The sequence below is a fragment of the Acanthisitta chloris genome, unplaced genomic scaffold, assembly GCF_000695815.1.
Source record: "Acanthisitta chloris isolate BGI_N310 unplaced genomic scaffold, ASM69581v1 scaffold44806, whole genome shotgun sequence".
Classification (NCBI taxonomy): domain Eukaryota; kingdom Metazoa; phylum Chordata; class Aves; order Passeriformes; family Acanthisittidae; genus Acanthisitta; species Acanthisitta chloris.
The window spans coordinates 1-12,188 of NW_008678424.1; the positions used below are offsets into that span (position 1 = coordinate 1).

Below are 12,188 nucleotides of genomic sequence, written 5' to 3' on the forward strand. Positions count from 1 at the left end.
TTAGCATCATACTAGACAAACACAAGACCTTTGAAGCTTGCTCTGCTTTTGCTTCATAAATATTATGCATCTATGGTGTTCTTACACAGCAGTGCATATACACTGTTCAAGGTTGCACAGGTTTTGCTCTTCTTCTGTTACTCAGCTTTTTCAAAAATGCCTACAGTTTTCCCTTCCAGTAATATGTCCTTGATGAACTGTATGCATCTATTAAGTGCTAAGATGCAGTGCTTGATGGTCATTGATGCTTTTGGATTTTTTTTTGGTTTTTCTTTTCATACAGGTGAGAGCATTTTAGTTTGCAAGCCCTCAGAAAGATCAAAAGGAACTGCTCTACTTCAGGGATCTCTCAAGCCTGTTTGCAGCTGTTTGCTTAGAAGAGAAGGGGAAGGTGTTGCTTCCAGCATGAAAAGAGCAATACTTGAGGTACAGGACACATAGAGAGGGATTATAACCCTGCTTGCACTCTTGTAGGATGGTGTCTTTTGTGACACTGTCAAATGTTTTCTGTGGACTTTCTTGTTCCTGTGTTCCCTTCCTTGTCAAACTAAGCATCTTCGGAAGGAAATTACTTGGGTCTGCCAGCTTTCTTCAGTATTCAGCATTTTGTCTGGAATGCTTCTCTGCTTGCTGGTGATCAGGATGTGAGCACACTCAAACAAGAGTTGCTAAGCTTTGCTTTGTATTTAGATATACTCAAGCCACAGGCAGAAATTAGTGTAATTCTTAAACTTCATGTGTGACCTGACGTTCTTAACTGGGGAATGCTTGTAAATTACTGATCCTAAAGGCTTTTTACACTGAATTGGGCCATAATGACATTTGTAGGACCTTGTAGGGTCTCTTATTTCCCCCCTCAACTTACCTACTGTTTTTGCACAGAAACGACTGAAATTTTGTCCATATATTTTTGGTGAGCAAGCAGCTGTGGTACCCAGTTCTCTTCCTTTAGCCTGTCCTCCTCTGTAGCGTTCCTATAGGAATAAAACTGATCAAAAGGGTTTTATTCCACATAGGTGAGCTTATGTCCTTTTCCAGAGTTGCTTTTGGGCTTGAACCTAGATTAGACTCTTTAAATTCAGAACTTTTAAAACACTGTTTGTTTGCTATACTTCTACTGTCTTGTGAAAACTGCTGTGGTACTTAGAACTTGGTTGTGATTCCACAGGTTTTGAATTTTTAGCAGACCAATGGAATTTCTCAATGCACTTTTCCACACAAGAGCAGTCTAACAGATGGGGGTTCCTTTCAGGTGGTGTTTCTTTACAACACAGAAAAAAAATCCGTTGAAACCATGAAAGAAAGTTCTTAGTCAAACACCTTGCTTATCCCAAGGAAGACACACAGATAGAAATGACTCACAAGGAAAAGCAGTTATGTGAAAAACAAAACCAAAGCAGAATTCAAGAGGAAAAATATCACTTGAATCAGAAAAACAATGGCGAGGTATAGCAATCACATTTATTATGAGAAAACTTCAGTAAAATCACTTTAATCAGAAAAACAATGGCAAGGTATAGCATTCACATTTATTATGAGAAAACTTCAGTATGCTGAAGAGCCTTAGGAAAATTCCTCCTTCATAGTTTGCTTTTGTCTTCAGACAATTGCAATTTGCATTCTAACATATTAAAAATATTTCACAATGTTGGCTAAGCAAAATGCCTAGGGCTAGTCTCAAATCTAAATTGCTCCATTCTCAAAATAAGATTTTAAAATTAATTCTTTCCCATAGCGTAGGCCTCTTACTTTTACTTCTACCTGAGGTGGCTGACTTCTTGCCAAGAAAAGTTTTTAAAGGCTGGCTGTTGCTTTGCCTTCTATTCCCCTCTTGTACTGGTTCTTTAAAACTTAGATGATGGATGAAACTCTTTGATTCCCTTAGCTGTTGCTCCATCCTACTGCTTCTTGGCAATATGAACAAATAGTTTTCTTCAACAGATCATAGTGGGGGGAGTGGCCAACACTCCAGATGATGTACAGACCTATGCTTCTTGCACTCTTCTTGCATCCAGCTTGAAAGAAAGCAAGTGGGAAAATGAGAAAGCCCAAGACAGCGCGCAGGCTGGACCTATTGAGGCTTGTGTGGCATGGTTGCTGGAAAATGAATTCATTCACGTTCTGGAGTCTGGCAATGATGCAAAAGGTAATGTTGGTCTTCTTCCCAGTCGTTTTGGTTAGCAGTGTTGACTTGGTAAATCTGCAGCTGGGTAGGTGCTCACCATAGACTTATAATAAGGACTTCTCTGCATTTTAAAAATTTATTTTAAAGAATTGAGTATCAAGAGGTTTTTAGCTTTCTGGAGAGTGCCTTTATACCTGCTTTAACATATTTTGCACGTACGTGTTGTTGAAAGGCATATCACCTGCACATCACCTATAAGATTGATATGTCCTAGACTAGAAATTCCAAAAATATCTTTAAATCAAGCATACTTTTGCTACAGGATTTTTGCACATTAAATTGTAGACTGTGATTTTTGTCTTTCTGTAGAAGAACCAGTACAGTCTAAGAGAGTGCAAGTCTCTTCTAGAACTGCTTGGTGTACATTATTGCAGTTTTTCCTGGTTTTGGCTGTTCTCTTAAAATGACTAAGAATGAGACTCTTACATTAATAGTAAGAATAGAAAGTAACTATTTTTAAAGAAAAGATGATAGGAGATATTTAGTTTTTCTATGAAATTCTAAATGATAACTCAGGCAGGATGACGTATGAGACTCCAGTTGTGATAACTCTTAGGCAGGATGACGTATGAGACTCCAGTTCAAATAGCCATCACAACTTAGTCTGGGTAGTTAGAGGGTCCGAGCTTGTGCTCTGGCCTCTGAAAAAGGGTTTAGACACACATAAGGCCAAACCTTTTGTTGTTTCCATCCTCTTGTCTTCAGAAGGGAGAAAGACTCTATTTCTTCTGGAAAAAGCAGTTGGGAAAAATGAGTAAAATTGATATAAAATAATTTGCAACCTGAAAATGATATATAAACTTGCATTTGAATGTTTTTTGTATGTGTTTTTTTTTTATTTAAACAGCAAAGGTTTATCATCCAACACATCTTGGCTCAGCTACTCTTTCCTCTTCTCTTTCACCAAGTGAAGCCATGGAAATCTTTGCTGACCTGCAGCGAGCTATGAAAAGCTTTGTTCTGGAGAATGATCTACATATTGTCTATTTGGTAGGTTCCTCATTCTGTGTTTTGTGTTTTGTACTGCCAAAACTAAGGAAAGGAGAGACAACATAACGCAGAGTACTTGAAAGCCCCGTGAACATAGTGGGGTTTTTTGTGTGCTTTGCTTAGCTTATCCTTCATGCAGAAAAGTTTCTAAATCAAACGTTCCTAAGAACTAGTCTGTTTTGTGTAGTGTCTATTGTGTAGACAGGTGCTGCATGCCATCTAAGCCCATTGTTGTCACTCCTGACCTCATAAAATTTCAGAACTTCCAAAGGTTTGAGTGTAAGATAGTGGTAATTTTTCCAAGACACTTGAAATTGATGGAACAAATTGGTTTTGTTGTGTGTTTGGGATCAGCAGGCTTAATTTCATATTACTTTTGGAGGCTCAGAAAACTTTTGGGGTTTTCGTATCTATTTTGCCTCCAAAAAACCTCAGAGAGCTACATGACTGTCTTCCTATGGGTGGGCATTTCTTTGGTTCAGTAACAGTGAAATTTGTGTCTGATTTAGCTACTTGACTGGTACTGCTGCCAGAGGAAGGAATGTGATAAAGTATCTCCAAGTGTGTCAAGATTTATGAGCATGTGCACTTAAAAAGCTAAGCAATGCTATTTAAGACCTTTGGAGAGAAGCCATGAACCTGTGAAGGTTAGTGAGGAAACCAGATGGAGTTGCAGTGAACAGCTTAGGATTCATGGCTGCTAGGGGCCCATCATGCAATCATCACCCGAAATCTAACAACCATCTTCAGCTTTCTTAATTGTGAAGTGTATTCCCTTTTAAGCATTTTGCCTGACAAAACATGTTCACTTCAAGAAGAATGTGCTTGCATTTTCGGAAGTTGTTGAGCTAGGGAACAGGGGGAGGCAGGAGACTGACAGTGCCTGACTCTGCTAGTTCATTTACCTAGTTATGGGCTGATACTTGTAGATTTTTTTTTGATCTACTAATGTCCCCTATATACCCATATCTCTGGTTTAGGGGACCGCATTACATTTTGTTCTTTGTGAACTCCTACAAACTCCTCTGTATTATGCACCAGTGAATTTTTTCCCTGTGAATTTTTTTTCCCAAGACAGGAAAAGTAAGGATGAAATTTGTTCATGTTCTGGGGTGGAGGCAGTAATGGTAATATATTTTTTTATGCTGTGCTTTTTAATTGCAGCAGCTTGTCTAATGTTATTTTCAATCAAATACACTGTTGAACAAAATGTTTTTGAGATTCTCTTCTGTTAAGCTGCACTTAATGCTAAACACTTAAGCTAAAACTCTTAAACTAAAACACTTTCTTGCAAGTCTGTTTGTTTTCAAGGCCAAAGATTTGTTTCATTTTGGTGGCTTTGTTTATTTATTTTAAGAATTGTTCTGTATGTGTTCCTTATGGGCTACAGGGAGATTATCTGCTATAATGATTTTTAATTCTCTTAAGATTAAATCTTTTACTTGTACAAATGTGAGACTGAATCCCAACACTTTATATTTTAGGAAAGTTGATTAAAACAGAAAAGTATTTGCTAGACTAGGTAAATAGTTTTCTTTAAAGAAAAAAAAACCCGAAACAAAAGCCCAATAAGCAACAAAAGACAATCCCCCACCTTAATAAGTCTTGTTCTTCTCAGCAGGTGAAGGAGCATGGATGATTTACAACTACATACACATCTGGAACTGTGTGTCCTGTTAAACGCTCCCCAACAACTGTTAGTTCTTTCAAAACAATTAATCTTCCTTTATATCAATGCAGATACGAAGACATTTTGTCTCCTCATACCAAAACTGACTCTGTGCTGACTGAATGATAACAGAATTGGGTTTATGTCTAAGAGTATGTGAATGCAGTAGATGGCTTTTTGTTAGTGTTAGTAAAAGCTGAGATTTCTTGTACTCCAGGTACAATGCAAGATTCAGCAAGTTCTGGCAAAATCTCTGTCCTTGCTGCTGTATCAGATCTTGTGGCAGTGGTTAGTGTGGTTGCTAGTGGTTTTAAGGGGTTGATAGGCATCAGCAAATTTTGTTTAAAACAAAGGTTTGTTTTGTTAAAGGAGAACGAAGATACAGCTTAAAATTTGCTTAATGGCTTGGATTTAGGGAGTAATGTGACAAAGATTCCATACTGTTTAATCATTAGAGTACCCGTATGAGTCAGATCTCATTGGTACAAATATTAAAAAAACTAGGTTAGAAGAGCTTTTACTTTCTTCATGGTACATGGTTATGACTCAGTGCCTCTGCTCAGTGTGTAGGATGCTCTAACCACATTCCCTAGGCTGTATTTTTGTTTACCCAGAGCTCTCTTCCATTTGTTTCTCTAAAACAAGTTTTTTGCATTGTCTTATTTTCTTTAGGTCACCCCAGTGTATGAGGACTGGACCACAATTGATTGGTACCAGTTTTTCTGCTTATGGGAGAAGCTGCCTGCCTCAATGAAACGTGTGGCTGAGCTGGTGGGGATTGAAGAAGGCTTTCTAGCTCGCTCTGTAAAGGGCAAAATCATAGCTAAAACAGAGAAACAGCACAGACAAATGGCCATCCACAAAAGGTAGCCACAAATGGGTGTGAATGTGCAAAGACTGGAGGCTAAAACATTTGTAATGGGTGGGCTCTGTGCTGTTTTCAGGAACTGGCTGTTTTTCTGAGTGAGCTGATAGCTCAGAGACCTGGTCCGTTCTGGTCTGAGAGCATTGCTGGCATAAGATGTTTGTGCTGATGTTTTTTGAAACTGTAATCTCTGTTTCTTTTGTATGCTATGCTATAGTACCATTCTGCTCTATGCTATCACAGTATATTTTACCATGTGCAATAATGTACCCTGGATGACAATTTTATTTATACATGTACTTTTTCAACAGGTTTTTCACCAGTCTTGCCCTTCTGGATTTAATCAGTGAGGTTCCCTTACAGGATATGACCAAGAAATATGGCTGCAGTCGTGGCCAGCTTCAGTCCTTGCAGCAATCTGCTGCCACTTATGCAGGTGTGTTGTCTGGGCAATATACCCCAGGAGTCTTAGGCTAATCTAGTTTTTCTTCCTTCCAGATATGGCACTAAGGTAGCCACAGTGTGTTACGAACAGCAAACAGTTTGGTAAAACCACTTAAGGCTTTATAGCTTAACCTGTGGTTGCCCCTGCTTTGAAATGGAATCACAGTGTGCTGTGGGAAGTGGGCCAGCAGAGTGGAATCAAGCAGGGCTGTAGCATGCTGAGGTCTGTGGAAATCATCTGTGTACTGTGCAGGCACACAGTTTGTTCAATACTAAGTATGGAAAGAGGTACGAGTTCGTTCTGAAGCTTTGCTCTATTGGGAAAGGGTACCTTTAGGCATTGTGTAAAGTTTGGTGTCTCTAAGATGGAGAATGCCGTTCTTCGGGTTGCAAAATTAATTGGCCAGAAAGTAGGTAAAGTTTAGTGTCTCTAAGATGGAGAATGCCTTTCTTCAGGTTGCAAAATTAATTGGCCAGAAAGTATAAGGTTTTAGTTTTCAAAACAGAGCGAGTAGTTTCTGGGTCATTTATCATGAGATCACAAGAGGTCAGATAGCTGTCACCTGTAACTTAACTTCCTTAAGAAAGATGTGTAGGTGTAGAAGTAACAGCCCACCATGTGACCGAGATATTTTTTCTGTTGCCTAAGTCCTCCATTACTCCATAAGTGGGTTTTCAATTTTTTAAGACAGTTTTAGCTCAACTTGCGAAACCCTATGTGTGGGCTGCAGCATGAGTCAAAGCCCCAAAATGAAAAGGTCATGCCAAATGATGCAGTGTAGTTTAAATTAATTCTGCTAGTATAAATAACTTTTTGTTGTAGCAGTTTCATAATTCTCTATCACCACTGTTAATAATTTTCACAAAAGTAATTTGGGAAGTAAAATGAACTGTTGACATGACACATAGTTAGGAGAGATGGTGAAAGTTGTAGTCCATAATCCCTGTAAAAATAACGAGGGATGCCATGTCTTTCAGTTATTTTCATATGCTGTAGATGCAATCTCTGAGTAAGCAACTGTCTTTGCTCTGCTCTTTTCCTGCTCCCATGCACTGGGGACTGCAGTCATAACCTTTATCATAGGCTTTGCTATCTCCTATGATGCTCTCACTTACTGAAGTTCCACAGCCCAAGGTTTGCCCTTATGGACGCCAGTGCTGGCTTTCCTCAAAGGTCTGTGGCCTGCCCTTATGGACACCCGTGCTGGCTTTCCTCAAAGGTCTGTGGCTTCCCTTAGTGCCTCTCCTCACTGCCTTTTCTCTTGACATTTTTTCAGTGTGATTGTTTCACAGGACTCCTGTTCCAGGGTGTGCATGTGCTTCACACTTTCAAGATTTGCATCTTTGAAAAGGCACTGTCATTCAGAATTGCTGCCTCACTGATAAATTAGTTAATTCTAGGTTAAGTTGAGTTCTGTGAGACAAGCTCCTAGTTGTAATAAACAAGAGTTAGTTTCTGTAAATAATGAGAAGGTGAGAAATGTACAGTGAGTGCCAGTTCAGTTTGGGGGAGGGGAAGGAATGGATGGGGAATGGATCCAGCTTTGTAGAACTGGAGTTAAGACATTGATGTAACTTTTGTGTTCCAGGAATGATAACAGTTTTCTGTAATCGACTGGGCTGGCACAACATGGAGCTGCTCCTCTCACAGTTCCAGAGCCGCCTCACTTTTGGGGTTCATAGGGAGCTTTGTGACCTGGTACGAGTGTCCCTGCTGAATGCACAGCGTGCCAGGACACTCTACAATGCTGGCTTTGTCACCGTGGCTGATCTTGCAAAAGCCAGTCCTGATGATGTGGCAACTGCTCTGAAGAATTCAGTACCGTTCAAAAGGTGAGAAATCAGTAAGTCCAGAAGTCAAGTAAAGGTTATAAGGTGATGAACGAAACCTGCACTAAAATACAGTCACCTTCGTGCCAAACACTAGTCAGAAATAACTTGTAGGTCTCTGTGACTGATCACAGTCATTCCATGATTATTTTGAAATTAGTAGAAGCATCTTTTATTTGTAGCATAAGTTTAAGTTTTTGAGACAGTTTTTTTCTGCTTTTTCCTCTTTTCAATGCACTGTTTAGTCCTGGGTGAATTGTTGATGCTTTCTGGTGACCTTTTGCTGACTCTAAAAGGCAGCTCCGCTGTATGATCAAAGGAGCTGATGATTTACTACTGATTATCATTTGAGATTCCCTTGTGATTTTCATATTAGTGCAATGACAAGCTTTCTTAATCAAGTACCTGTTGGACTGTGCCATGAGACCTGTCTGGTTCATGCTCCTGAAGTTTCCTTTCTTTGGAAAACAGTGCATGGAGGAGGATTGATTCAGACCTGCATCTTGCTCTAGCAGGGAGTTGGGACTTGTCTGGGGTACATGTTTGGACACAGAAACCTGTGGATGCTTCTGGGGTATGCAGCCAGTAATATCTTGCATCAACATCCATTCACATTTAGGAAACTGAAATAATTACTTCCAGTTAAATCATTTCCCAGTAAGTGCATTATATTTTAGATATATACATTTAAATAGATATATCTGTGCCTCTGTGAAGGGAGTTGTGAAGCTTGTGGATGTGGGAGCAGAACAGAATAGTGCCTGCTCCTTGTGTTGTTTATTTCCTGCATAAATGTTTACATCTGCCTGTTCCCTTTTCCCATAGTGTTCGTAGGGCTGTGGATGAAGACGAAGAGTCAGCAGAGGAACGTCGGACTGTGCGTAGCATCTGGATGGCTGGAATGAAAGGCTTAACTGAAAGAGAAGCAGCTTCCATCATTGTGGAGGAAGCCAGGACACTTCTGCAGCAGGATTTGGCACTGATGGGAGTGCAGTGGAACCCAGAGTCTTTTCTCGAGAGTGATACATCCTCTATGATCAGCAGTGAGTCAGAACTGGAAGACAGACTGCACAGATCAGATGGAGAGCAGTCTTCTGACTCTTCAAGGGTGTTAAGCAAAAAAGAGTGCAGAGCTCAACATCAAAATGGCCTTGGTTTGCAGACTGGAAACTTACCATTTATTAGAAAGGGATATAAAAGGCGACTAAGCAGCAGCACAGAAAACTCTGTATTTGAGAGTGAAGTCCCAGACAGGAGACAGGCTCGAGCAGAGGAAGGCAAGGGGGATATTGTGTACAGTGCTAGAAAACGGCCAAATACATGTGGAGGTAATGAAAACACAGAAGGCATTTCTCTGGTCAAAACCAAGATGGAATCCAGGAGAGCAATCCTTACTGAACAAGGAAAAACACCGACATTGAAAATGAAGTCTTCAGCCCCTAGATTGATTAAAAGTACAGATATGCATTTAAACCGGACTAGGAACAAAAATACCACTTCAAAACTGCAGAGGTCACTTCTTGAAGATTCAAATATGCTTAGTGTAGACACACAAAAGCTGCCTGCTTTCTGCCCCACCATCTCGACAGATAACTTTTGTTCAGACCAAAATAATAAGGAATTTATGGAAACAGATTCTGTAACTCATAAATTCTCAAATTCTCTGCAGGTGGGGAAAATTAAGACTGGGAGGAAAGATAAAGTGGAAGGATTGTTTACGGAGCCTACCACCACTAATGAAGGCATGGCAAAGGGGAAAGCATGTTTTCAGGCACCTGTGACATTGCAGGGTACCCCACACACCAGTGTGGAGACACGTAATATTGTAGGAAGTAGAGGAATACCTGGTAGTGCTAAGACACAGAGAAATAAAAATACTGCTGATAAGCAGAATAAAATTAATAAAACTCAAGCAGATGTGAACACTGCTGAGATGAGGATTGATAAGCAGGAGATGGCTTTAGACACAGATCATGGTAAAGTAACTGCTAGCTGCTCTGGAAGTGGACATGTCCATCGTGACAGCAGGATATGGAAGCCTGTGCATTTTTGTCCTGGTGAGGACAAAACCTGCAATATTCGGATTCAGAATGGTGGCAGAAATGGCAGTGAAAAGCCCAATGAAATATTGTTACAAGCTGAAACACTGCAGAAAGGCAGCAGTGATCCTAAGGATTTTCTGAAAGAGTCTCTAGTAAAATCCAGAGGTGTTTGCAATGCAGATGATGTTCAGCAGAGTCCTGCCTCTGATATGTTTTCTGGCTCTAGAGGCTTTGAAGACAGCTTCCAGTTGGATACTCAAACTGAGATGATAATAAAACAGGAGGGAGCAGCTGGAATCACAGGACAGCAGGGAATACAAAGTTCAGAGCTGGCAGCAATGCCACTGCAGGAAATCTCGAAGAAACAAAGCAGTTTATGGACTGAGAATGCTACTGATGAAAGGCTGGTTGAAACAGTTAGGAAACTGAGCTTATCAAGTCTTATCACAACAAATAACATTACAAAAAACACAACTCAACACTGTAGTAATAAAGTTTTGGAGTCTGGAGACCTTAATTTATGGCCCGTAGTGAGGGAAATAGAATCTGCACCTTTCTTTAAAGAAAGTGATTTCTCAGTGACTGACTCACAGCTACACAGCTTTCTGCAAGATTACCAGACCCAAAATGCAGTGAAAGGGTACAGTGTGTCTAAAGACCTTAATAAAGCAACCTCCCATTTTGGTAAGGAACACATTGTACAAGCAGAATGCCACCCTGTCCCCGAGACAAGCCTAAACATGAGCGATAGCTTGCTGTTTGATGATAGCTTCAGCAATGTCATTGACCTTTCAGCTGTTCACATCGTGGAGGCTGATGAAAAGGACCCTGTGGAGAAGCAAGAGGCTTTGCTTCCTCCAGATGGTCTTTTGCAGAGTCTAAGGCCTGTTCAGAATAAATTTGATGTCAGTGGCAATCAGGAAGAGCATGAGGATCCTGTACAGCGTGACAATGTGTCTGTAGCATCCTCAGATCTAATAGCTGAAGTTTTAGATCATGGAAACTCTCCGTCTTTTCTGAAAGATCTTCCTTCTGCATTTCACGGTCAGTCAGGATTAAGAAACCCAGTGATTTGTAACAATGGCCCTAGACCAAAGGATTTAGTAGGAGATCAAGTTGAAAAGCTCCAGACAAGCCAGCAAGCTTTAGATAAGAAATCCCATCCAGTGATGTGGACTGACTGCTCATTTGAACTAAGCCCAGGATTGCAAGATGTGTTAGACCAATGGCCTAGTCCCTCAGACATTGAATCAGTGTCAGTAAGTTCATGTTTGAAAGGAAAGTTAGTTGCTCCTATTGTTAATCGAGAGCCAAATCTGGGTTTTGAATCTGATTGTTGTAAGTCAGAGCCTTTGCTCACTTGCCAGGATTTAAAAAGCACTTTCAAGGTGAAAGAAAACAAAACAGAAACCTCAGAGCTTCAGAAAACAGATGGCATAACACCTCAGCTCAAGGGAAACAACAGAACATGCTGTCCTCCACCAGATAGTAATAATGGCTTTATTCCTCCAACACCCCCCAAACAGCTTTTTCCAAAGAGTTCTGTTTCTGTGAAATCCACAGGAAGGAGACAAGTCAGCTGCACAAATGAAGGGCAGACGATTCAGTCACAGCAGAATAGTGAGGACAATGCAGAGCAGCAGGTAAAGACACTCTGTGGCAATCTTGATAGTCTGGACCCGATTGAGACTGATGAGATAAAGGATGATTCTGCTATAGACCAAGGCTTTTCACTGCAGCTATCTCAGGACGTTTTTCCACTTGTTCCCTCAAGTGCTGAAAGTTTCACTATTATTGATGTAGCAAGTGACAAAGCACTTTTCCAGACTTTTGTTGCGGAATGGAAGGAGAAAAGCAGATTCTCCATCTCAGTGGCTTGTGAAAGAACAAAATGTCTTCTGTCTCCCAAATCAACAATTGGTGGAAAATTCAAAAAAGGTCAGTTCCCTGTTCCAGTGCATTATTTTGTGAACAGCAGTGTGGCATCTCCAGCTTATAGCAGGAGTAGAGAAAGAAAGGGTTTGCAAAAAGGAGCAAAATTACTGATATTAGAGAATCACGGGACGGTTGGGGTTGGAAGAGTTCTCTGGAGATCATCTAGTCCAACTCCCTTGCTAAAGCAAGTTCATCTAGAGCAGGTTGCACAGGATCACATCCAGGCAG

General features: G+C 40.5%; 1 protein-coding gene across 1 annotated transcript in view; it reads left to right on the forward strand.

Moving 5' to 3' along the window:
• Positions 1–283: 283 nt before the first annotated feature.
• POLQ (polymerase (DNA directed), theta) overlaps positions 284–12,188 on the forward strand; it is a gene marked incomplete at both ends in the record, with an annotated part of 16,720 nt that continues 4,815 nt past the window's right edge. Inside the window, 9 exons of the mRNA XM_009076838.1 lie at positions 284–426; positions 1,942–2,155; positions 3,033–3,175; positions 5,517–5,710; positions 6,021–6,145; positions 7,743–7,986; positions 8,809–9,311; positions 9,900–11,284; positions 11,552–11,963. Coding sequence (XP_009075086.1) covers positions 284–426; positions 1,942–2,155; positions 3,033–3,175; positions 5,517–5,710; positions 6,021–6,145; positions 7,743–7,986; positions 8,809–9,311; positions 9,900–11,284; positions 11,552–11,963 — 3,363 coding nt within the window. The remainder of the gene's footprint in view (positions 427–1,941; positions 2,156–3,032; positions 3,176–5,516; positions 5,711–6,020; positions 6,146–7,742; positions 7,987–8,808; positions 9,312–9,899; positions 11,285–11,551; positions 11,964–12,188) is intronic.